This window comes from Aulonocara stuartgranti, assembly GCF_965226115.1.
Source record: "Aulonocara stuartgranti genome assembly, chromosome: 8".
NCBI classification, from domain to species: domain Eukaryota; kingdom Metazoa; phylum Chordata; class Actinopteri; order Cichliformes; family Cichlidae; genus Aulonocara; species Aulonocara stuartgranti.
Genome location: NC_138959.1, coordinates 17,437,432 through 17,464,411, shown reverse-complemented (window position 1 = coordinate 17,464,411; position 26,980 = coordinate 17,437,432). Strand labels below are relative to the sequence as shown.

The following is a 26,980-nucleotide window of genomic DNA, read 5'->3' as shown; positions in this document are numbered from 1 at the left end:
TGCAGTGGGCAAGGACTGGGATATCACTTGTACACACAATGTGACTTTGATTGAGAGCGGTGAAGAGCCGTGTAGAAGTCATGAGAGTAACTGGCTGGTAGTGATTCTGCTAGTTGTATATCTCCTGGTCACCAACATCCTGCTCATCAACCTGCTTATTGCCATGTTTAGGTAAAGAACCAGTCTGTCATTATGTTTCTCTGGCTGCATTCACAAACTGAATGGTTTGACTCAGTGGCTCTGATCTGCTTGTATCCACACAGCTACACTTTCTCTAAAGTGCAGGAACACAGTGACATCTACTGGAAGTTCCAGCGTTACAACCTGATTGCTGAGTACCACTCCCGTCCTGCTTTGGCTCCGCCTTTCATTATCCTCTCACACATCAACCTCTTCATCAAGAGGGTCATCCGCAAAGTGCCCTCTGTAAAGATTCACCACTTTGGTCAGTATTGGATCAGGGGTGTTACTCTAATAAGTTATTGTTACTTAACTCTAAAAAATCAAATGCTGAGTGAGGAATCCACGCATGATTAGAATTAGGTAATTTCTTAAATGTCTTCTAAATTTCATTTGGTAATTGTGGGTTTTGGTTAAACAGTGCCAGCCCTGTTATCACTCAGTTACTAACTGAAAATGGCAGTGCCAAGTTAAAAGACTAGGCTTTTTGTTTACTTGCTCACTGACCTCAGTTTAGCAGTGATGAAAGCATGAAAACTAAATTGAAAAGTAATCATTTCAACTCTTGGTCTTTTCTATCAGTGTTAGACTTGGAACCAAAGGCAGCTAACAGATTATCAACGTGGGAAACGATTCAGAAGGAAGACTTCCTGACTGCTCAAAACAAGATCCAGAAAAGCAGCGACTCAGAAAGGCTCAAACGGATGTCTGCCAAGTGAGCACCTTCATCCTCCACTGTAGCAGCATTATTTATTACTGTGTGACTCCATCATTCTGAAGTAAATGTATCTTTGTTTATATAGGGTAGATGGTGTGCTTAAACATCTGAGTGAAAGCAGAGACTTTGAACACAGACTACGGTCTCTGGAGAATCAGGTAAAATTGAAGCTCCAACTTATCATTTTGTACCCTTTGATTCATTCATGATACATATGTGGAGCTGCTGTGAAAGGGCATGTCTGCAGAGTTAAATTATTCTAAATATAGGTTAAAGCACTTCATAGCAGGTGGCAGTTGGCAAATTACATTAAGAGGAAGTTGAAACATAGGGAAAATACCTACTGTACAGCAAAAAGACAGTTTCAGGTTGGATAATGTGAAGTTGTTTCCTGGTTGATGTAAGAGTTATTTTGTGTGAAGGTAAGTAATTCTTTAGTAAGTACTTTCATGGTTTGGAGAATGTCACATGAAAGAAACAGATGCAGAACTTAAACTAACCAACTTAGTGCAATCAGTAGTATAAATGCGTGCATGTGCAAAGAAATTGTGTAGGCAATACCATCTAGCGCAGAAAAGAAAACCAATTTCTAAATGTGTCTGAGAGAAGAGAGCCATTCAAGAAGTGAACTGAGGGCTTTTATGTAGCACTGGCAAACAGGGGCCAGGCTTTGCCACTGTCATTGCTTGGAAACAGGCCACAATAGCTTTTCCAATGCCTACAGATGAGACCTGCCACATAACAGGTTGAAAGGAAAGGATGAGATGAGTTGTCAGAGATAGGAAAAAAATAGCTTTTTTCAAGTGGTTTTTCTTGAGGTTTAAAAATGGCTATTCTCTCAGATACAGCTTTATGTTATTCTGCTCTTTATTTCCAGATGGATTATTGCTCTAGTGCCCTCAGCTGGGTTGTGGATACTTTAGCACAAGGAAGCACATTCAAACCTCCTCGCCCCCCACCTGCATCACGAGGTATGATTACAAAACAACCTGCAATATTCCAATATTGCTTTCAATACAAACTCAGCTAGCCTAATCTTATTTTAAAAATATTTATATTACTTTTTTTGTGCTAAAATTGGTCCCTCTCACTTTTATTATTCTATCTGTTCTTCTACACAGACGTGGTACCCTCCCCTTGCAGCTCAACTTGATTAAATGACGCTTTAAATCAAGGAGAACACCTTCACTCATGTTCTTTTGACAACTTCTGTTGCAGTCTGCCACCATGAGCCTCACCGAACTGTTACCAATGCTTATAAAAGCAAAAAAAAAAAAAGAAAAGTATTTAGCCTATGCCATGTATTTTAGATAGATAGATAGATACATACATACATACATACATACATACATACATACATACATACGTACGGAATTTTAAAAAGTATTCTGATGTAATCTGTAGAGTTACATTATGAGCATCACAATACTTTTATTCAGTTCAGTTACACTTTAAATATATGAGTTGTATTGGTATGTCTGCATTCTTGTTCTTTAAGTATAACATTTTCATACCTAATAATAAATAAATGTTTACTAGAAATACAAAATAATAACCCTATTTCAACAATTTTTAAGCATTTAATTAGTAATAATAACTAGCCTGGCTGCAGGTGTATCATTGGATGTCAGTCGCAGTTGCTAAAAGGCAGGGTTTGTTTCTTTTGGACACAGACGGGGTTGCTGTATACTTCTATTTGTAGCCTAGTACTAACCTAGTTAGCTAATGGGTCCTGCTATACATTTACAGTTATGTGAAAGGGACAATGCACACTCTTTTTACCTATCAGCACATGACACATCCCCAATTTCAAAAAAGTGTATAAAGTGTAAATAAGCAATGCAATGATTTGATGTCTTGGTTAGTTATAGACCAATGTCCAATCTCCTATTATCTGAAGCATTCTTGAAATAGTGGTAAAACAGCTACAGCAAGTAATCATTTGCCGGGCAATTATAAATATGAAGTTTAACTTGGGTTTCAAAATTCGTCACAATACAGAAAAGGCATTGGTGAATGTGTTGATATGTAGATGTTAATGTAATGATAAGGTTTACCAGCAGGGGGCACTGTATTTAAGAAAGCTCATGAATGCCTCCAGGGGAGCACATAAAAGAAGACTGGTCTGTGGCGTGACTGGATGAATGGTGTTAATAAAATGTTTGGGGCGGTAGCTCGCAAGAGATAAATGGATGCTGTGTTATTTTTAACAAGCACTATGAAGACAACACAGTGAAGGATAAAAATCATCTGGCTTTTTCAGTGAGCACAGCGCAGACACATAAGCTCTCTACAGAATGCATTGTATTTTTGAGCTCCAGTAACATTCAGAGAACACAAGCTTCAGTGGTTTTTAAATCTGTTACTGAAGGTATTCCCTTTCACCCCATCAGACACCACTGAGTGATAAGGGGATGAGGAAGTATTGCAAAAAATATTGCAGCTCAGACCCAGCTCAGACTCCAAGGCTGTGGAGTTTGTTCTACTGACTGGCTCTTCCTGTTTTCATAGTTAGGAGGGAATATATCTGTGTAACCACACCCTTGCCTGTGTGCTGGCTGCACCTAGTTTTCTTTGTGCACACTGAGAGACTGCAGCGGCAGGGGATAGGGTTTCAATAGTGGGGCAATGGTCAGAAAGAAAATGTTTTAGTTCTTCTGCACAAATTTCTCACTGAGAATGACAGAACAGGAAACATGAAAAACACAGGACCAGAAGAAGGAGGTAGAGAAGGGGGAGGAGGTGACAACACAGACAATACCTGTGAAAACAAGAAGAGCCAGGTGGGTCAGCTTTCCTTAAAATCGTTCCAGCTGTTGTTGTGATATCATGGTGGCATGTTAGCAAAAAAAATTACCTCAAAATCGACCAACAAAAAATTCACAGTTACCTTAACCCATTTACCACGGCTGCCAACCCATTTTACATTTTCAGCTCAGTTTTTAAAACCTTACGATCTACCTACAGCCCAGCCCATTCAGCAGTAAATGAATGTGTAACCTCGTATTGTGGATGGGTTATCTTAGTTGTTCTCCAGACTTAAGTTTGATCCGTTTACAGGCTCCTGCCATGCAATTGCATTTGTCCCCTGCCATTGGTAACCGTCGGGTTAACTTTTGTCGAGTGGAAAAAAGTTAGCGTTCATCTACAGCTTTGCTGTGCTAATGTGTTTATATCATGCTAACCATTGAATGTCGCAATGTTGGCAAAGAGAGGAAGTGACGTAAGATTTGCGCATGCGGGGTACCGATCGGGTAGTGACAAGCACATTATTTTATTTATTTTTTTAAAAACTTTATTTAACAAACAATGAGTATACAACATACAAACAGATAAAGTATACAAAACAACAGAACATGAACACAAAAAGCCAAGGGTAAAAGAAAAAGATAACAATTATAAGAATACACGCAAAAATTCACATACATATATTGTTTTGAGAGCCTTTTTGTTGGTGGAGTCTGATATTGATTGTATGTACATTTCCACATCCTTAAAATAATGACAGAAATATGGTGTTTTGTTAGTAAACTTACATTTATGGATAAAAAATTTAGCTAAAAGTATTAACAAATTTATCATAAAAAAACATTTATCATACTTCTTGGGGAACTTAAAGAAACAGAACAAAACATTTTCCCATCGTAAAGAAAACTCCCTTAAAATATGGACAATAACAGACCTGCTAAATTCCTTCCAGAATCTCTGTGTAAAAGAACAGTACCAAAAGAGATGTGTCACAGTTTCTGGATGATCCCCACAGAAAGTACAATTAGTATTTATGTCCCTTTTAAATTTTACCATGTAGTGACTGGCTGGATAACATTTATGTAGAATTTTAAATGATACTTCTTTCACCTTATTTACAATCAAATATTTATGGGGGACCATCCAGAGTGTCTTCCACTTGATATCTGGAACAAATCGGTTCCAATAAGATATATTATATATGGGAAAGAGACGATATCTTCTTGGAATAAACTACGTATTCTCTTATTGCTGTTACCAAGTTCCTGTGGTGACTTTTTCCTATTGGTGACTCAGCTGGATCAGAGAGAGTGACTGAGGTAGAGATCGAGCTTTCAGTGTTTTTATATAACATTAAAGTCCCTGAGGGTATGGCACCAAGCACCATTGAGAATTCCTGAACACTGATTGGAAAATTATATAGTGTAATAAAATCGTCATAAGTAAGTAGTTGTCCCTCTTTACTAACCAGCTGAGCCACCAATAGGATCCCATTTTGGATCCAAGTTTCCAGGAAAAGTGATTTATTGTTATATAAAATATCTCTGTTGTTCCAGATAAGGTATTTGTGAGGTGAGAAGTTGTGTTTATAAATGAGGGTCCACGCTAAGAGGACCTGCTTATGGAAGGATGAAAGCTTTACAGGGAGTTTCTCACCATTGTAATTACAATTTAAAATAAAATTAAAGCCACCAAAACGAGAGAAAATATGATATGGTATAAAGTTCCAGATAGAGGTAGGGTTTTTAAGAAAATGTTTAGCCCAATTAATTTTGAAAGTGTTATTTAAAGTAGAAAAGTCTAAGACGTTAAGCCCACCTGATTCGTACTTATTCATCACAACAGTTTTTCTAATATAATGCGTACGGTTTTTCCATATAAAATTAAAGAGCATATGGTCAATATCCTTACTAATTTTCTTATCCAGATGTAAGGAGAGAGCAGCATATGTTAATCGGGATATCCCTTCAGCTTTAGTAATTAACACTCTACCTTTCAAAGACAAGTCCCTTTGCAGCCACTGGTTGAACTTTTTTGACAAGCACATTATTATTTAGGGCTTTGGAGTTGACGTCACGCCGCAGTGCATTGTGGGATCGCGACGCCATGACAGAAGGCCACAAATCAAAACAAATTGTGTTGGAAGCAGGACTGTCAGAACCATGCTTAAAATCAGCGCAAAAGACAAAGGGCTGTATCGCGACCGATTGCGCCCAGACGCCAAGAGATGGTACTTGGGGAAAAAAGCGTGCATCGGTAGCCCAACTTCAATAACTCTACAAACGGCGCTACTGTTTAGTTTTCTGTCTTTATTTATGTCAAAAGCTATAGCTGAGCTGTACGTTTTAATTTTTTAGAAATCCCTCAGTCAGAACGTGGTATATCATCTTTAGATTGAAACTAGCGAGCTAACTTTGAACTCCGTTAAATTTCATAAATTCTGTTATCAAGGATGCCTGGATGTTAGACCTAATTGTTACACCTCGTACAGCAACTACACTGATCATTTTATTATATGTATGTATATATATATTTCTGTATATATTATATTATAATATATATTGAAAGCTGAGGTTATTGTGAACCGAAAAACATTCACTTATAGTATGATTTGTGACCATTTTACAGACAAAATTACCAAATAAGTCCAGGTGCCCTGTATGATACATGGGTTAAAGGGTTAAGGTTGTTTTTTCTTTTTTATTGAGTTGAAGTTAAAACTATACTTGGAAGTTTCTCCGCTTGAAGTTCCAAGTAACGGCAGTGACCCACTGCCAAACTTCTTGGAAAAACCTGTCATGCAACATCTGTGCAAGCGTGCAACTGGTGGGAGTTAAACCCAGCTTTACAGTTTTTCTTAATCTCTGTCATAGCACAGATAGATATAGATGTAGATAGATATTTGTTTTTATTGATGAGTGAGCATCAAGGGTCAATGATCCCTAATTCCCTGACCATTATTGATCACTGTTAAAAAAACTGCTTTCAGAGTTGGATCCCCAAAACCATCAAAAAAAGAGTGTGCAGCACCTTTGTAGAAGATTCTGTCAGGTACTGTGACCTCTGTCTTTTGATAGTGACATGTCTGTATTTTGAGTCAGTTCTCACAGTGATGTTTTTATCCCTCCACCTCTCTCAGTAATGGTGCATTGTGTCAGTGTGGGGCTGCGAGAAATGACCATGCCTCTGTGGCTCTTGGAGACTATTTCAGCGCTGCAATTGTGAACCACTGGGAAAGTGTGCAGCACTCCTCTGAACAACCAACTGATGCATTTGGAGAGGTGCAATTTGCAGGGGCCAGCAAGAGGCACAGCTATGTGGGTGGATTTATTTTTCTTTTTCTTTTTTTTTGCACAATTCTATATCTCTAGAGCAGGGGTGGGCAACTCCAGGCCTCGAGAGCCAGTGTCCTGTTTTAGATAGCACCCTGGGTCAACACACCTGAATCAAATGATTAGATCATTAGCAGGCCTCTGAAGAACTTCAAGAAGTGTTGAGGAGATAATTTAGTAAGTTAAATCAGCTGTGTTGGATCAAGGTCACATCTAAAACCTGCAGGTCACCGGCTCTCGATGCCTGGAGTTGGCCACCCCTGCTCTAGAGCCTTAAAGTATTTGAATATGTTTGCATGTTCTAAAAAGCAATGCCTGTAAAGGTGATTGAAATAAATATCCAGACAAACCCTGAGTTGTGGTGTGCAAATGAGCAAACAAAATCTGTACTGATCAGATGTCATATTTATTTGAGCATCCTTTGTTCATTACTTTTATTACTTTCATTACTTCTTAAATCCTGTGCATTGCTGACATGTGCTTGTTCCTCTGAATCTGTCAAATCTCTAAACTTAGTTCCTGCGTCTGTCATGGAGCACTGAGCCTTTTTTTGTGTACAACATATTGACAACCCACTGGGGTCTTCCTCCACCCAACCTGGTTGTTTCTGTTGTGGGTGGAAATAGCAGGACACAGATAAAGACCTGGGTGCGGGAGATCCTCAGACAGGGACTGGTGAAAGCGTCACAAAGAACAGGTAAAAACTTTAGGCAAGGATAGATGAAAATCATCACATCAAATGCTGCTATGACAGTCTTCCTGACAAACTCATGTGTGATGTTCACCGTGTGTCTAGAATATGTGTGTGCTGTTTGCTTAGCAGAAGCTGTCATAATTTTCTCAATGACATTTAAAAAAAAAAAAAAAATCTAAAAATGTGTCTTAAGTGGACTTCCTTTATTTTTAAGACTATAAAACTATATAGGCTGTCTTGATATAGTCATATATTGAAGTACGAACTATTCAGTTCAATTTCATTTAGATGGTGCCAAATCACAACAACTGGATTTAATAGGAAGCCAATGAAGAGAAGCCAATAAAGGAGAATTATGAGCTTGTTTTTTTTTTTTTGTTGTTTTGAATGATGGTTCATGTTTTTATTTTGCCTCTTGTTGTTCTATGTTTTAAACATTTACAATAGAGTTCAGAACAACACAATCAGAGACTTCAGATGCAGGGCCATGAATACTAGCACAGTGGCAGGTTTAATAAAAATTAACGCTGTCAGTCCCTCTCTCAAAACAGTAGACATATCTATCTAACAAATGATGCTGCCAGGTCTTTCTTGAACATACTCATGGTGGTTTGAGCGTGAAAAAATGTAGTCTCAGAAGATCAGTCGCCATGCTAACAACTTCTGCTGTAGTTCAAACATGCTTATGTTTACGGAATAAGGATATATCAACATCAAGCCTCAAAATACGTAAAAGGTGGTTGAAGTTTTTGAAATAAACAAGGCCAGGTCCTGATCTTTACCTGACATGGTCAAATAATACAAATGAAACTCAGCAGCAGAATTTAACTTTGGAAAAGAGCATCCAAGATTACCAACACCAAGTGGAGTGGCCAAAATCCTGTAATAAGAAAGAACGGGCATCAGTCAGCGCAGACCTGACCAAAATTGTGGGAAAACTCAGAATAACAGTGGAGAAGAAACTAGATAGGGTCATCTGATCTACTCTTATCGAGCACAAAGTTTAGGACAAACCGGCCAAGAAAAAAGAAAACATCGGTCACCTCCAATGGACGTCCATGGTTGCTATGTAAAAAAATTTCTCTGAAAACAAATGAAACTGGTCTGAACAAAGTGAATCCTCCCAAAAACATTGCAATGTGTAGGGGGTGTGATGATATCCAAGGGAAAAGATGCCTCAAACATTCTCAACAGTCTGACTGACATGTCAGTGCAGAAGGCCGGTATACCAGGGTCTGGGGGATGATTAGAACACACATAGACCAGGTCTGATCGTATAGCATCAAACCCAGTCTGCTAAAAGGGAAGGAAAAGACCTCCATGTCTTCTTCCTGGACCTAGCCAGTGCTTTTCATTCTGTCCCCCATTTGTTACTTAAACTAGAGGAACCAGCTGAAGGAGGAAATGATGAAAGGACTTACCACTATCAGAATAACTTCTCTTTATTATATCTTTGACCCCAAATCCAAGCAGTGACTAATGCTTTCTCACACCGATTTTTAATCTGTTCCACCCAGGTGCATGGATATTAACTACAGGTCTGCGCGAAAGGCTTGGTCGGTGTGTTGGACAGGCAGTGAGAGATCATGCAGCTGCGGCATCTTCAGTCTCTCTCAATAAGGTGGTAGCGTTGGGCATTGCTCCGTGGGGCGTAGTGGAAAAACGAGAGCAGCTGGTCAACCCTCAGGTAGTACAGTTTACACATTTCTCAAAGCATTAAGAATATCTTGTTAACTTTTACTATACAATCTTTTACTGTAAATCTTGCTTAAAGATTTGATTATATTTATTTTTTTGAATGTTTTAATATTAGCTGTCCATAATCATATAATGCTTATATTTCATGGGCACTAATTTCAAATTAATAAGACTATGTGGACCTAATCTTTGAGTGCTCAAGGTCAGGTAAATGTATGCTAATTGTGATTCATCTGGATAATCTTGGGACCAAACTTTGCATCTCCAATAAAAACACACCAAAAGGATGTGCAAGTTTCATGCCTTTAAGACACCGTGGAAACTGATCAAGGCCAGGAAGAAACACTGGAATAACTGGTTTCCTTCCTTTGCAGGGAAGCTTTCCTGCAAGGTACTATGTCCAAAACATATCACAGGACTCCTGCTCACTGGACAACAACTACCAGGCCTTCCTGCTGGTGGATGATGGGAGTGTGGGCCGCAGAGGAGGAGAGAGGAGTTTCAGAGCCAGACTGGAGGAATACATTTCCCACCAGCGCACAGGCATATTAGGTGAGAGATGGCACTATAAAATAAAATATTATTTTAAGAATTATAATACTTATTTTGACAGTGGTTGACCATTTATGAGCCTATCCTAGTTACTGTACAGGGCGTAACAGGTACACCCTGTACAGGTCACCAGTCTGTCACAAGGGCAGGGCTAGCACAAAGAGAACAATTTGGACTCACATTCACACTTTTGGGCAATTTCGAATCACCAGTTAGTCCTAACCCCACTAACTGCATGTCTTTGGACTGTGAAAGGAAACTGGAGCACCTAGAGAGAACCCATGCAAACATACAAATGCCACATAAGAAGGTCCTAGTCAAATGGTGGATTCAAACACAGGACCTTCTTACTTTAACGCAACATTGCTAACCACTGTGTTGCCAATGTTTAATCAAGTAAAAAAAAAAATCACAGGGTGCGCCATCTGTATCTTTGTTAGTTGCTGTGCCACTCTCATTAAGTTAGTAAAAACATTTTACCAAGATTGGAACGTGTTAAAAATTGTTGTATCTTTTTAAAGGAAGTGGCAGCATTGACATCCCTGTTGTTTGTATGCTGATATCAGGGGATGCAGACATGCTAAAGGTACAGTCTCTGCTTTATATGTTGACTGATAATCACAAAACATGTTGCGACTTGATATTCAAATTGTGTAAATATTTCGTTCGTGGTTTTTGTAACGCCTGTCAGAGAATGGATCTCTCTCTGAAAAACTCCATCCCCTGGCTGGTTCTGGCTGGCTCAGGAGGCTTGGCTGATTTCCTGAGTGATATCTTGGAGAACCTGTCTTCAGCTCCAGCTGTGCCGTCCTCTGGTGAAGGCAACAGTGAGGCGGGTCCCAGCGTGGATCTTAAAGACAGAGTGGCAGAACGGTTTAAGAAGCATTTTCCTTCGGAAGTACAAACCGACAAACTAGTTGAACAGGTGAGTGCTGAGGCTTTTACTTTGCAAGAGTTGGAGTAAAGATTTTCGGTAGCCCCTTTTATTACACCTCGTTAATAACTATTACATATATTATAAGTAATAACCACTTAATATCCAAGTAATATCATGGTAGCAACTGTGGTTACAGTTGAGTAATAGTTCCCTGAAATTTACATGAAAGCATAATGAACATAATAAATAACTGTGCCGTGAAAGAGGGTCTTCTAAACTCTTCTGCAAATCTAATGTATTCATATGACCATGGTATTAAAATGCCGCTTATTACATAGAAACTGCCACAGGTATTTCCTGGTAGTCATTACTATTCTTAAGGTTGTTTTAAAAGGTTATTAACTGGCTATTACAGGGTTCATTCGGGTGCTTGAAAGCTTTACAATGCTTGAATTTTAATATTGTCTTTTCAGGGTTTGAAAGTGCTTGAATTTCAGATGTGGTGCTTAAAATTGCTTGAAAGTGTAACTGTATTTTGCTGTACCTGAATAGTTTTCTTATCAGATAGAGAAATAGAATGAGTAAAATTAACATGCCTGGAGGTTGTCGTTTTAACGAATATTTGATGGAAAACGACAATGGTTGAGTTTGCATTCTCGAGTCACATGATAGCCGAGTCCTTGTAAGCAATTTTCGACTACGTGTACGTTACACATGTTAATTTTTAAAATTATTTTTATTATTTTGCTAGCTATCAAACTCGCTGGTGAAATGATTGAAATGCACTGAGTGTGATGCAATACTGCAGCGCTAATATAGCATTTAGTTATGACATGGTGATTTATGGAATATAGTGTGAACTTAGCTAACATTACTTAGTATGGAGTTACTTCCCTCAAGACAAAGCTTTAAACATTAGCCCGATACATAACTAGCCAACTTAAGGCTCAAAAGCGAAGTTATCACCAAGTAAATAGAATATTGTTTATATCTCTGTGTATTGGTGCAGCTTTTTCAGGTATTAACTCGGTGCCTTTGGCAACACCTAGGGGGAAATAATGGTAATATCATCCATTTGGGCACAAAGAATAGACACATTTTTTGTGCTACCGAAGTTCCCCGGCTTTCATTCAAAATCTGTTTATTGTGAGCACCTACACAATAAACACCATAAACATTGTAAATGGCTTCAAGCTCACGCTGAGGCCTGAAGATGACTATCAGCCACTGAGACATGAGACACATGTATGTGTTTTTGTATATAAATGTTTCACATAAGAAAGAAGCATCAATATCTGATAAGAAGAGTTAATAATTTGGGCTTGCTGTGTATTATTTTTGTGGTGTTCTTGTTTTGTTTTTTTCAACAGTAGGTGAATATCTCTAACAAGTTGATTTGTTTACATTTGCACATCTTAATTTTTAAGTGAAATGTGTGTTTTGAGTTTATACACTGCATTCATATTAGTCAACCTGTTTTAACAAAGGAGGAATAAAGGTGTTTAAGTCAACCCAGGGTGATTTCTTTTTATTTTCACATGGTCTTACTGAGGTGATGCGAAGTGAAACATGTTTTTGGTAATGTGCTGGAAAAACTTGAAAATGGACTTTGAAAGTGCTTAAAAAGACCTTGAATTTGACCCTGGAAAAAAAGACGTATGAATCCTGCATTTAATATGTTATTAAATAGAAACAGGCAGCTACCAGCAATATTGACAGGTAATTATTACACTTCTTTACATTAGCTTTATTATGTTATTAATGTGTTATTAAATAAAAACAGACAGCTTTGCATTTTGCAGCTCTGTTTTCTGCTTATTATCCAGAAACTACCAGATATATTGCCAGGTAATGACCACATGTCTGGAAGTTAGTTTTAATAGGTTATTTATATGTTATTAAGTAGAAACAGGCAGTTTTGCATTTTGCAGCTCTGTTTCCTGATCCACTACCAGAGGTAATAACAGAACTGAGCCACTTACCAAGCAGCTCCTATATAATGATGTCAATAATTGTATAACCTTAATCTAAATTGCAATAGTGTAAGTATAGTTGTGCTGAAAATAGATAAATCTATTATTGTTGAATGTGAATCAAAAAAGTGACATCATAGGTGAAAATAAAGGAACTGTGGTCAAAGTGGAGCAAAAAGACTCTTCTGAATGGGTTTAGAGCATCAAGAAAATCTTGTTTTTATAAAAGTTCTAAAAATTGTTTGCTTTCAATCAAACATGAATAAAAACAATAAAATCATACCCCAGTATGACCAGGGAGGAATACAAAAATAGAATAAATATCAAAACCTGTATTTAAAAAATCCAGAACTGTTTGCCAACTGAAGAAGCAAAATCTCCACAAGCTCACAGCTTGCCAAAATAGCATAAAAAGTATAATAAATCCTAGTCCTAAAGTCTGGTCAAAAGTTGCAATGGGCAGGCAGCATTATCACACATGAAGAAATCTCTACCGTTTCACTCTCCAGATGCTGAACTCTGGAGGTAACCCATTTTGGCATGTGTGTTAGTTATTTATGGTTAGATTTTTTTGTTTGTTTGTTTTTTTTGCTCTGCTCTGCTTTGAAATCATTAGCCAGAAAAGTTACAGAGACTGCATAAAACTGACTGACATGAGAGATGCTTTCAAGCAGGTGCTATAACATCTGTGGAATGTACTTCATCTCCTACATCTTGTCCCTGTCATCTTGCAACTGTTTTCCAACATTCCTGTTTCCTTTTCCAGGCTTTTAGAATTTACCAGAATAGAGGTTTGATTACGGTGTACCACGGAGAGCATGAGAGTCCAAATGACTTTGACACAGTCCTGCTTAAAACACTTGTGGGAGGTATGTATAAGTAGACCATAATTATACATCATAACAGCTGCAACCCCTTTTTATCCTTAATTAAATTTTTTTGTATTTGTCTTTTTTAGCAAGTAAGCAGCGCGCATTAGTTGAGGCAAACCCTTATAGTGATGAGCTGAAGTTAGCAGTAACGTGGAACAGGGTTGACATTGCCAAGAGTGAACTCTTCAATGGCGACATCCAGTGGAAGGTGAGGAGGGGAACAGATGTGTAATATCAAGTTTGACAGATAAGTCAGTTTAAATGTGATTATTTGGCATTATAAATATTGACCTGCCTTAAAACATGATCTCCTTCCTCCAATTAAACAGTACGAAGATTTGGAAGACTCAATGACAGATGCGCTGATCAATGACAAGCCCCAGTTTGTTCGGCTTTTCACTGAAAATGGTTTGAACATTGTGGACTACTTAACCTATGGAAAGCTGGAAAGCCTCTATCGCTCTGTGCCAGATGGGAGCTTACTATATCAGCTGCTACAGCGCTGCCTAGCAGAGCGGCTGGCAATGGCGGAGCGTCACTCACCATCAGAACAACAGAATTCATCCTCAAAAGTGGCAGCAGATAACAATCAGAGCAGACCAAGGAGGGAGTTTACCCTGTTTGAGGTGAGTTTTCTAATCTAATACGAGGTTATGCTCAAGCAGATCCAGAAAGAATGTGAAACAATTCCAAAAACATATCCTTGTGCTTACTGTTCCATCCACCTGTTTCCTCAGGTGTCAGGGGTCCTGAAACACTTAATGGGTGATGCCTGCCAGCCTTTCTACTATAAAGCTTTAGGCTTACAGTCATCTTCATTCAAAAGGACAGCCATGAAGGTATTCTGAACTTTTTAGAATAAGCAGGCAGTGTACTTGTAGTGACAGTATCTCTCTTTTACATTTGACCTGATAATAGGTATTTTTATTCTTTTTTTTATTCATCCCAGCGTGCCACTAAGGTTCTGCATGGAGGTTCCAAATATCACCAGCAGCGTTGCCCCCATCCCTGGGCTTCACTCTTCCTCTGGGCTGTACTGCAGAACCGCAGTGAGATGGCCCTTTTCTTCTGGGAGATGGTATAGGCTCTGAGACAAACTTCAAGAAGTAATTTACTTGGGGGGGGGGGGGGGGGGGGAGATAATTTTTGAGCCCCCTGCTGAAGTTGTAAATTTGCTCACTTCCCAAAAAAATTAACAGTCTTTACTTTTTAGGGTGCCGCATTTTTGGGCTAAAAGGCGCACTTACAATCCCTTAATTTTCTCAAAAATCGATAGTGTGCCCTGTAATCCACTGCGCCTTATGTATGAATTCTGGTTGTTCTTACTGACCTTGAACCAATTTTATGTGGCACACGGTGCTCAAAAATCTGTCAAAAATGTTTTAGTGTGACTTTGGTGCTACGAAGCTGCACCGCTTAATGGATTGTCGGAACATTACGGCTACCGTAGTCTGGAGCCTCGTGGAATAATCTGGGTTCAAACTCCGCTTCAGGTCCCAAAGTCAAACGAACACTGCAGCATCACTGAGAGTTAAAAACTGTCTAAATTCTTTCATGTTTAATAGAATGATCAGTGTTGCTGCTTTAACAGTTAAGTTTAACATTCAGACATCCATGAAAGCAGAAATTATTCAATTTAACGGAGTTAGCAATTAGCAGGAGGTTAGCTCGCTAGTTTCCACCTAAACATGATATACTGTACCATGTTCTGACTTAGACACAGCTATGTTAGCATAACATAAACCCAGCGAAGCTGGAGGAAGAACGCTAACTTTTTTCCACTCGATAAAAGTTAACGTGAGGGTTCACGATGGCTAGGGACAAATGCAATCACATGGCAGGATGCTGTAAATGGACCAAACTTCAGGCAGGAGAACAACTGAGCTAATCCATCCACAAGTTAGTTATCAATATACTGCTGCATGGGCTGGGCTGTAATTACATCTTAAGGTTTTAAAAACTGAGCTTTAAAATTATTAGCAGTAATAAAATAAAGTTTGTCCCGAACCTTCGGGAACCCTAACGTTAACTTTTATTGAGTGGAACAAAGTTAGCGTTCATTCTCCAACTTCACTGTTTATATTATACTAACATAGCTGTGTCGCTAGCGTTCACGTAGCACATCATTATATATAGCTAGCCAAACTTCAGTAACCCTACAAATGTCACTGGTGTTTACTTTCCTGTCTTCATTTATGTCGGAAATGATAACAGAGCTGTACGTCTTAATTTGTTTCAGAAATCCCTCAGTCAGAACCTGGTATATTATATTTAGATGGAAACTAGTGAGCTAACTTCTAACTCTAACTTAATTGTTACACCTGGTAAAGCAGCAACACTGATCATCCTATTAAAGATGAAAGGATTTAGACAGTTTTTAACTCTCAGTGATGCCGCAGTGATCGTTGGACTTAGGGACCTGCAACAGAGTTTGGGACCAGGCACGGCTAATGATGTCAGACTTAAAGACTGGATAGTAACAGCTGTTGGTGCCATTATTTTTTTTTTTTAAAAAAGAAAGAAACAAAATGACTGTAATCTGTCCTTGGTATGGCTCCATGCAAAATCTACTCTATGGGTTGAAGATGATCATGAAAAGCCTAAAACTACACAGGAGGAGCTTGTTAATAATGTGAAGCCAGTTGGGATTACAATCACCAATAACACTATTGAAAAGATGCTAGGCTATTATGGATTGAACTCTTGCAGCACCTGGAAGGTTCCAGCTCAATAAGGTGCTGTATAGACCTATATTAATTTAAAAGGGAACATCTAAATGATTCAGAGAAGGCTTGGAAGAAAGTGCTGCGGTCAGATAAAATCAAAAGCCATCTGATTTGAGCTTTGTTTCGAGGAAGAAAAATGCTGTTCATTGCCCAAAGAACTACTAGTGGTGCAACGGATTGATCCGAAATCCGAACCGATCCCACTCCATGGTTCGGTACGCACGTGATCCGAAGATTTGAAAAAGAAAAAAAAAGTATGTGTATGGTGGTGTGGTGGGTCTGTCAATCAGTAGTTATGGCCAGCGCTAGCGCTAGCATTTAAGCAGCCCTTTGCTGCCCAATCCGACCGGGCTAAAGCTATTACAAAAGCTATTGGGGTGTTTAGCTGCAGATGGGAGGCCGTATTCTGTTGTGCAAAACAAGGGATTTAAACTGTGATGAACGTGCTTGAGCCACGCTATGATATCCCATTGCGCGTCCACTTCAGTGTGACAAGATCGTTCCAAGCATGTATGAGCAGGAAAAGTTTAAAGTTATGGATGAACTGTCCCAGGCATCTTCTGTTGCCCTAACTACTAATGGGTGGACCTCCAGGGCAACGGAAAGCCACGTGACCGTGACTGCTTGTTATATCACAGCGGAGTGGTAGATACAAATCCCTGTACTGCCCTATAGATTACATTGGTAAATGGCCTGCATTTGTATAGCGCTTTTCTAGTCCCTAAGGACCCCAAAGCGCTTCACACTACATTCAGTCATTCACACACACATTCACACACTGGCGATTGCAAGCTAAATTGTAGCCACAGCTGTCCTGGGGCGCACTGACGAGGCTGCCGGACACTGGCGCCACCACTGACCACTACCAGTAGGCAAACACGGAGTTAGTATCTTGCCCAAGGATATTTGGCACGCAGCCAGGAGGCAGCCTGGGATCGAACCACCGACCTTCTGATTAGTGGCTGACCTGCTCTGCCACCTGAGCTACAGCCACCCCTGTAGATTACAGGGGTGGCTGTATAGACATTAGATTAGATGAACCTTTATTTATCCCTCGGGTGGGTTCCTTCGGGAAATTCAGTTTCCAGTAGCACAGCACCGACAGAAGTTGCAGAATGTGAGCAGAAATATACCATATATACAAATATATAAATACAGAGTATACAAAATGGATAAATAGAATAAATAGGAATAAGAATACAAGGGTGTGGCACATTTCAAGTATTGTGAGTCTATTACACCGTTGGATATTAACAAAAACTATTGCACAGTGAAAAGACACTACAGCTTACTTGTTCCCCCCCTCCTTTGTCCCCGTTTCCCCTCTCTCTCCCCTCCAGCGAGGAGTTAAACAGTTTAATGGTGTGTGGGACAAAGGACTTTTTAAGTCTGCTGGTCCTTGACTTTGGGAGAAGCAACCTCTCACTGAACAGACTCCTCTGGTTGTTTATGTCCGTGTGCAGAGGATGGAGAGGATGCCCAGCATGGTCCACAATGTCCATATTGCACCTTAATTTGTTTTTATATAAGTGCGTGGAATGAGTCTTCTGTTGAACGTTTTTTAATAGACAAAAAGTACTTGAGTAAGTAAATGCCGAGTCAAATTTTTGTCTTTTTTTTTCTATTTTTGCTGATCCAAAAATTGATCCGATCCGTGACTTAAAACCGTGATCCGATCAGAACCGTGAGATTTTTGATCCGTTGCACCACTAATAACCACAGTTGAGCAGAGAGGAGGAAACATTATGCTTTGAGGCTGTTTTGGGGCCCTAAATGACCTCCAGCTGACCACAAACTTCATGAGGGTGGCTCCAACATACTCCAGTGGCCCCTGCACTCTTGGTTGGCAATTTGGCTTTTGCCATAGAATACCACTGGTGCCCTGCTTTTCACAGATGAGAGCAGGTGGTCTAAGGAGTCATATTTATGGAGGGATGCACAAACCTCTACAGGCTAGGCAGTAGGGTTGGGCGTTATGTAAAAAATTTCCAACCTACAATTGTCAATCAAATAATCGACAGTGTGAATTATATTCGCGCATGCACAGACTTTTTGATGGGCGGAGCAATGTAATCATGCATGGACTGATTTGCGTGCTTACAACACAGAAAAAGTCCAAACATGGGTGAACTAATTGCTAAAAAAAATATAAAGTCGCCAATTTGGGATTTCTTTGGCTTGACACCGGAAGAAAGAAGTAAACCTAATGATGTAACCAAAGCGATGTGCCGCTTGTGCAGACATAGTGTGAGCAAAGGACTCAAATACAACTAACTTGCATATGTTTTTTTTTTCTTTTTCTGAACATAGGCTACTGCCTTTCTTTCGGTTATGTGTTTGGGTAAATGAATCTCTGAATTGGGGCGCACACTAAGGAAGGTGCATTTGCTCGCAGATGAAAGAGGGGGCTTTTAAAACAGCGCTATTATTATTATATTTTTCTGTTGACAGCTTCCATTAGCTCCATCATTATTAGCAAACTTACTCATGGGCAAGTAAATAAATAAATCGCCCTTGTAAAAACGATCTGAGCCATCGTCGATAGTTGATATATTCAGCACTTACTGCACTTACTACCTTTTAGGACTGCCACAAATGATTATTTTGATAGTCGACTAGTCACCGATTATTTTTGCGATTAGTCGACTAATCAGATCATCATCCATTGGACGTGAAACGTACAGCTTAGTGCACCAGCATGCATCTGCTCTTATATAACTATCATTAGCTTACAGCTTGAAGTTTTTAAGGTATGTGCTGACTAAAAACAAAGACAAGTTGATAGTTTATGAAATTTTAATGAAATTTGCAGATTCTCTTGGTGGCGTTTAATAAACTCAGCCGTCTGCTCTTTGCTCCCTAAAATATAACAGGACATTGGAGTAAATTTGCGACCATCCCATACTTCTGTTTAATCAGTTCTCTGTTTGATGTTTATTCAGCTGTGTGAAAACTATAACTTAACTAATCTCAGCCAAACCGATTTACTCAGGAACAAATAAAACACTGAAAAAAGCCAAACAATAACATTTTTAAATTATCTAAGTGACTTATATATCATGTTTAACCTGAGTAGCCAAAGATCGCGGGGGTCTGAAAATGATTTGCCAAGAGTTCGCTGTTCTCACCGGCTCTAGTGAGCCTTGAACCCCGGCTAGCTATCAAGCTGGTGGGTAACAGACGTCTCCGAAAACGTCAGAGCGCTTTTGCAAATATGTGTTGTCTTAATAAACTGAAAATATCTTAAAAGTTTATTTTGTGATCCAGAAAGAATAATTAGAGTAATATTTAAACTAAGTAGCTGTCGCCATTGTTGGAAACTAGGCCGCGCTATGAATTCTGGGATATGCTGGGCCATGAAGGATACACCTGACCTGATTCCCTTCCGCTACAGATCGGGTAGTGACACTTTCAAATCTGGGGAAATGAAGGACGCATTTTTCGGCCGCATTTGGAAGCATCTTTGAATTTGGACAGCCTTCATCGCGATGCTGTAACGTAATCGGCCTACAAATGCGGCCTCCGAAGGATGCGGACCCTGAATTTGGACACAGCTACGATCTTGGGGACTGCTTCTTCTTCTTCTTTGGGGTGTAACGGCAGCTTACACTCTTGAATCCTACTTATTCCTGCGTCTTTCAGGATCTTGCAAAGCTTCAAACGATGCATCGACTATTTAATAAGTCGTCAACGATTTTGATAGTCGCCGTAATCATGACTAGTTGACTAATCGTGACAGCCCTACTACCTTTAGGTATTGGGATGATATCCTTGGACTCATTATCAGATGTTATGCTGGTGCAGTGGATAATATGGTGATTATAAACTGGCAGTTACTGGAGGATGAAGGAATTGATACCACTGAGTGGTCCCCATGCTAACCTAGGATCCTGTCTCCCTGGACACATTTTCTTTAAATTCAGTTAATAATTTTTATTTCCATCAAACATTTTGGCGTCCTTTCATTCCTAACACATTACTCAGTCCAAATCAATACAGATATGAGTTTTTCCCTATTGAAATCTAATGAGTTTTCAAAGTGTTCCTCTAAGAAAAACAATCAGAAAATATATAATTGCTTGCTTTCCAGGCAGGTGAGGCAGTCCTGAGTGCTCTTGGTGGCTGTAAGATACTCAGAGAACTGTCCAAACGGGAGGATGAGACTGAAACCAAACTCTCCATGAAAGAACTGGCCCAGAAGTTTGAGAACCTGGCTCATGGTGAGACAATAACTACAACTGTCTGCTACTGTTGATGTTATAATAATTAGATATTTCAAAACCATTTCACAAAGAGCCCTTTGATTTTTCCTTTTAAAAGCTTATGTAACACAATAATAACAAACCTATCTAACTCTTTGTCATGTGTCTTGTGTCTACTTTACCTCAGATATTTTCAGCTCTTGCTATCGCAGTGATGAAAACCGCTCTTTCAGCCTGCTGATTAGAAAGTCTCCTGTCTGGGGTCACAGCACCTGTCTTCAGATGGGTGTGAGCTCTGATGCTCGGCGTTTCTTCAGTAATGATGGTGTACAGGTGTGTCTTATCTTTAATTCATGTTGTTGTCATGATTTCAAAGATGAATCAGATGAATTTTACAAAGGAAATATAGCATGATATTTGTAAAATAACACAACACTTCATGTTGAGCCGGTGAGCTGCTGTTGATGGATAAGGACTGCTTTTCTGTGCTCTTCCAGTCTCTGTTGTCCCAGATCTGGTGGGGTGATATGAAGAGGAACACAGAGATCTGGAAGCTTCTGCTCGTGTTCTTCTGCCCCATCCTCTGCTACACCAACCTCATCTCTTTCAGGTAAAATTTTTAATTTAAGGTTTGTAAATTATTTTTTAATATTTTTTTAAACATTTGCCACTTTTTTCCCCGCAGGAATCAATACGATCAGCAAGAGGAAGAGAGGATGCTTTTTGAGGATGAGCTGGATCAGGACACTGACAGTCACTATGGGAACACTGTCTTCTCTTTCTCTGACATCAAGCAGCAGTAATATTTCTACCTGCACTCTACAGTATTAATCTGTAAAACATCAGTTTGTTATTTATTTGCATTAGTCTACTAATTTACTTTAAAATGTTTTTTTTAATATCTCAGTGAAGTTGACTCCGAAGGTCAAAAGAGTGATGCCATTAAAGGTGAGTCCTGTTCAAAGAGTCATCTGATTCTTGCTCCATATGCTGTCATTTTTAGTCACCTGCTTATCTATGTTTATAATCTTTGATACAGGCGTACCCCAACGACTGCCACAAAGTCCATTCACAGTGTCACGCTGGCGTCAGTTCTGGTTTGCACCGGTCACCTCATTTCTGGGCAACGTCCTGATGTACTTCCTGTTTCTCTTGCTTTTCGCCTACGTGCTGTTGGTGGATTTCAAGCCCCCACCCCCCTCAGGTCCAGCTGCCACTGAGTGTGTGTTGTACTTCTGGGTATTCACCCTCGTTTGTGAGGAGATCCGACAGGTGAGTGAAGAGAGACATCTTACTTAGAACTTTGTTCGCCAAAATGTTTAACTGTATATAATGTGAAGTGAACAACTGAATGCAGCAATATGCACTTAATTGAAATCTTTTCTTTTTAATTGCACATAGTAGAAAGAGACAATATGTGTGTCATTGGAACACAGTGGTTAACATGCTGTCGTCTCACAAGCATTAAATTGAAGATGGACACAAAAATAAATAAACAAAATTAATACGCTTCAAGGTGCATGTATAGGCAGGTATATAAAAACTATTATCATACTAAAGTATGTTGATAGTTTTTATTATTGTAGTTTTTGTTTTCTGACGATCTGTTAAGTTTATTTTTTTTCATCTTCTTCAAGACGCTGTTTTTGGGGACGACCTGGAGTCAAAGTTTCAGACTCTACATTCAGGATGTGTGGAATAAATGTGATCTCACTGCCATCAGCCTGTTCATTGTCGGACTGATTTGCAGGTATGGACAAGATATAAAAATGATATCTTAATCTTAGATTGCTCATCAAAAACTTTTCACAACACTACATACAGTTTAGTTTGTCATTGCATGATTGTAACATTTAAGAAATCACAGTATTCGTTTTGTGGTACTTGTTTGGCTTCTTAAGTGTGTCTCAAATAATTTTTTTAATACTTAGTTTTTAGTCACTTAAATTTAAAACATTTCCTCAGTTAACAACCAAATGTTACTGGTTAATTTACAGGTTTGCCACCAGGTGGTGCTGCTGCCTCACTGATTCAGTGATGCTGTGCTTGTGTTTCAGGATGTTTCACCGGTCACATGAATTTGGCCGAGATGTCCTGTGTTTGGACTACATGGTCTTCACACTTCGCCTCATTCACATTTTTGCCATTCACAAGCAGCTGGGACCAAAACTCATCATTGTAGGAAATATGGTGAGAAAGTTACCATCAGTTGGAATTATACCAGGAATATGTGTCTAATAATACAATGTGAGCAACAAAATGACAATTTCCTCCTCTTGTTTAGATGAAGGATGTCTTCTTCTTCCTCTTCTTCCTGGGCGTGTGGGTCTTGGCGTACGGAGTTGCCAATCAGGCTCTGATCTACAACTATGATCCAAATCCAAATCGCATTTTTCTGAGAGTTTTCTACATGCCATACTTGCACATCTTTGGATACGGCTCTTCCATCGAGGAAGAGATGGATGGTACAAGTGTTTGTGCAATTTGCATGAAAATAAGAAAATTGTTATTACACTGAAATCAGTTTTAAAATGCTGCTTTTTTCTACTGCAGGTTTTTAAAATTCATCACAGCAATTAGAAATTTAGTTATTTTTTTATTATTGTAACCCTTATTTTAACCTTTCTCCTTTTATCTCTATTTTGTGACAGTGGGACGGGTACTAAACTGCACAGACAATGTGACTTTGATTGAGAGCGGTGAAGAGCCGTGTAGAAATCAGGATAGTAACTGGCTGGTAGTGATTCTGCTAGTCGTATATCTCCTGGTCACCAACATCCTGCTCATCAACCTAGTCATTGCCATGTTTAGGTAAAGAACCAGTCTGTCATTATGTTTCTCTGACTGCATTCACAAACTGTGAATGGTTTGACTTGACTCAGTGGCTCTGATCTGCTTGTATCCACACAGCTACACTTTCTCTAAAGTGCAGGAAGACAGTGACACCTACTGGAAGTTCCAGCGTTACAACCTGATTGTCGAGTATCACTCCCGTCCTTCTTTGGCTCCGCCTTTCATTATCCTCTCACACATCAAAGTCTTTATCAAGAGGATCATCCACAAAGTGCCCTCTGTAAAGATCCACCACTTTGGTCAGTATTGGATCAGGAGTCTTAGTTCACAATAATACAATAAATTTATTAATTTAATAAAGCTATTGCTTTATTATATTGAAATAATAAGTGTAACAGGTGAGAAAGCCACAGTTGAATTGGAATTGGATACTTTGTTAAATATCTTCCAGTTGTTGTTGTTCACAAATGAGTTTTTATGGGGTTTTTTGATCAGTTGCTGCCATGTTATCACTAAGTTACTCACTAAAAATTGCACTGTCTAAATGAGAATGGGCTCTTTGTTTATTTGCAAACTGACCTCAGCTTAGCACCGATGTAAACAAACAGTGAGTTGAAAGGTAATCAATTCAAACCTTTGTCTTTTCTATCAGTGTTAGACTTGGAAGCAAAGGCAGCGAACAGATTATCAACATGGGAAACGATTCAGAAGGAAGACTTCCTGACTGCTCGAAACAAGATCCAGAAAAGCAGCGACTCAGAAAGGCTCAAACGGATGTCTGCAAAGTGAGCAAAGCATCCTGCTCCACTGTAGCAGCAAAATGAAATTGTGACTCCATCATTCTGAAGAATGTTTATTTTTTTGATATAGGGTAGATGATGTGCTTAAACGTCTGACTGAAAGCAAAGAGTTTGAACACAGACTACAGGCTCAGGTAAAACAGAAGCATTTTTCTGAAGCTCTTACTTTGTCATTTAATACCCTTTGACTCATTCCTCATACATATGTAGAAATGCTGTGAAAGAGCATGTCTGCACAGTCAAAGTATTTTATATAGAGATTAGGGAGTATAATGACAGAAAGATGGAACATGGGGGAAAACACCTACTATAAAGCAGAAAGGCAGTTTAAGTTGGGTTTATGCAAAGTTGTTTGCTGGCTGAGGTCAGAGATAATGTGGGTGATGGTAAGTAATGCATATTTAATATTTTGGAGAAAAAAACAGCCAATAGTTTTGGTTGCACATTAATTAGAGTGTTAGAAAGTGACAAATTGTGGTCTTGTAGAAATGAAAGGTGAGTTTTAGTTTTAGTTGGTAGTTGGATTTTGGTCACTAGATGGAGCCAGGCAAGCTGTCTCTATTTCATCTGTCTTTGAACTAAGCTAAGCTAGGCTTTGCTGCCCTCATGTGTGTCTTTGATGATGCAGTTTCCTTATTCAAGATGATTTTCTCCAGTAGGAGACAAAACACCTTTAAGCACAAAAACATTTTTACTCTCTGAGCTTTCCAATTATTAAAATAATACTTTATGTTAATGCTCAAATGGGACTACATAATATTTATTTGATATAAATACTGAAATTAAACAGATTATTTCAATCTTTTTTTGTGTTTTGTTATAGACACAAAGACAAGACATGCAATAAACCGAAAGCTTGAACACATATATATCTGCCATTATTCATTATTGATATCAATAAAAAATAAGTCATCCTTTTCTCACTTGGTTTTCATTTAGATTTAAGAATAACTATTCTATTCTGGACTTTTATGATATTCTGATATTCTGCTCTTTCTTCTCAGATGGAGCAATACTCAACTGTCCTCAACTGGGTTGTGGATACTTTAGCACAAGGAAGTACAGTCAAACCTCCTCGTGCCCTACCTGTGTTACGAGGTACTTCCCAGAACTTATGAAATCAGTTTTGCTTACAAAACAGCCTGCAAGTTGAAAAAGTCACACTGCTTTCACTTGGGTTTTATTGCAGTAAGTAAGCAGATAACATGTCATCTTCACTGCTTTAGTTTTAAAAGCGCTTACTAAATCTTTTACATTGTAGTCGGATTTTCTGTGATGTTGTCTATCAGGGATCATATTGAGAGCACGTTAATACTTTTTTTTGCTCCGTTACACTGCAAATATGGGCCGTATTTTTATGTCTGCATTATTGTTTTCTATTTAATCAAGTTTTTATGCAGTATAATACATTTATTTTTAATATGACAACAAAGGAATTTGTTGCTGAGAGTTTGGTTAAAAAAGCCTGCCACAATTCATGTGGTATGCCTTTTGGACAAATGAGACCAAAGTATTGATATTTGGATTATTTAAATAATTTCAGAGATTTTTTTTATTAGATCATTATCTAGTTATTATGTCCTTGTAGAGAAATTCTTAGAAGTGAATGATGTATGCCTGTTTCACGTGGCTGCACTATACAAAAAAGGTTCCTTGTCTTGTCTAATTCTTGGCACAAAATCAAAGTGCAGAGTGAGCAAATACATTCCAGACAGTCAGGTCTGTCTGGTTTCATAACGTAGTAGGTAACTTGTAGGTAAGAAAAGAAACCAAGGGTAAAATCTAGGTTTCTTTCGAATTCTCGTTTTATGCAGATGACACAGTTATCTATTGTTCATCTACTTGATTAGTACAAACACTTGAATTTCTTGAGGCAGTCTTAGACGTTGTTCAGTCTCATTAAACTTACTTTGTTTCATTTTCTTTTCCCTTTCCTTCCCTTTTTGCATTACTGTGATCTGCTCCTTTTAAACATACCAGGGCAGCACCTAAAGAGGCTGTATACTGTTTGTTATTGTGCTTTATGTTTTATCACTAGTTGCGAAAATGATGTACATCACTGTTCTCTGTATGCTGCTGCTAAGTGCTCATTTCCGAATATCCCCATCTCTGTATATAATTGTTTTTTAATCTAAAAATGTCTGGTCGAGGGCACCAGTTTAGGTCACTGAGATGAGCAGGTGACCATATGCCATATGGCTGAGAGCACCTGGCCTGGGATCAAATCTGACCCGCAGCACTTTGCCACATGTCTTCCCCTTACTCTGCTTTCCTGTAACTCTTCACTGCACCTATCTAATAAAGCCAGAAAAAAGCCATGTGTCTGTATATGTAAAACCACAACCAGTCTACGCTTTCACAATATTATACAAATGTTTGTCTCCAGGGTCAGAATGGAGTTGTGAATAGACATTTTAAAATATCCTGTCCCCTTTGTGCTGCAGTAATCTACATAAGAAGTTCAGACTGCACAACTGATTATCAGACTCATGATGGGGGAGTTTAAGTCCATTTAAAAAAGTGTGAGAAGTGTGAGCTCTTTGGGCCAGTTTGACTGCTTTTATTACCACTCTTGTAATAATGTTTGCTTTTTGTGTTCACCTGTCTGGACTGGACTTAGCTTTTTCTTTGTGTATTTGCTGAAACTTCGTCTCCGCTCTTTGCCAGGTGTGTCTTTAAAAACAGATTTAAATCTCAATGAGATTTGAATGAATAAAGAATAATAATAAAAATACTTTTGAATGTGATCATTTTAGTAAACTTGATGAAAGAACCTATTATTTGTCATTAATAAATACATTTTAATTCTGTGCAC

The 26,980-nt window shown here is 38.8% G+C and overlaps 2 protein-coding genes across 3 annotated transcripts in view; both read left to right on the top strand.

Annotated features, from left to right (window-relative positions):
• The window catches only part of LOC309712639 (transient receptor potential cation channel subfamily M member 4-like), a 28,825-nt gene extending 26,608 nt beyond the window's left edge, over positions 1-2,217 (top strand). For both annotated transcript variants that reach the window (XM_082543599.1, XM_082543598.1), the window contains exons 23-28: positions 6-171; positions 264-445; positions 763-895; positions 984-1,056; positions 1,776-1,869; positions 2,020-2,217. In XM_082543599.1, the coding sequence (XP_082399725.1) occupies positions 6-171; positions 264-445; positions 763-895; positions 984-1,056; positions 1,776-1,869; positions 2,020-2,051 (680 nt within the window). In that variant the 3' untranslated portion in view covers positions 2,052-2,217. The remainder of the gene's footprint in view (positions 1-5; positions 172-263; positions 446-762; positions 896-983; positions 1,057-1,775; positions 1,870-2,019) is intronic.
• Positions 2,218-2,323: 106 nt separating this feature from the next.
• On the top strand, positions 2,324-26,877 carry LOC309712641 (transient receptor potential cation channel subfamily M member 4-like). Its single transcript, XM_082543602.1, has 27 exons — positions 2,324-3,681; positions 6,636-6,697; positions 6,786-6,963; positions 7,495-7,675; positions 9,190-9,359; positions 9,745-9,922; positions 10,444-10,508; positions 10,614-10,847; positions 13,539-13,641; positions 13,731-13,852; positions 13,974-14,270; positions 14,382-14,483; positions 14,594-14,722; positions 20,461-20,590; positions 20,760-20,905; positions 21,070-21,182; positions 21,258-21,371; positions 21,480-21,520; positions 21,612-21,844; positions 22,210-22,322; positions 22,630-22,762; positions 22,857-23,037; positions 23,224-23,383; positions 23,483-23,664; positions 24,018-24,150; positions 24,236-24,299; positions 25,170-26,877. Exons 1-27 carry the CDS (start codon positions 3,595-3,597, stop codon positions 25,281-25,283), a joined length of 3,765 nt encoding a protein of 1,254 aa, XP_082399728.1. The 5' UTR covers positions 2,324-3,594; the 3' UTR covers positions 25,284-26,877.
• Positions 26,878-26,980: the final 103 nt, after the last annotated feature.

Excerpts from the sequence above, each read along its gene's own strand:
- LOC309712641 (XM_082543602.1), top strand. The coding sequence starts at position 3,595 with ATGAAAAACACAGGACCAGAAGAAGGAGGTAGAGAAGGGGGAGGAGGT. Across the intron at positions 21,521-21,611 it reads AAAGAGTGATGCCATTAAAG|GCGTACCCCAACGACTGCCA; the intron begins GTGAGTCCTGTT and ends TCTTTGATACAG. Across the intron at positions 22,763-22,856 it reads TCATCATTGTAGGAAATATG|ATGAAGGATGTCTTCTTCTT; the intron begins GTGAGAAAGTTA and ends CCTCTTGTTTAG.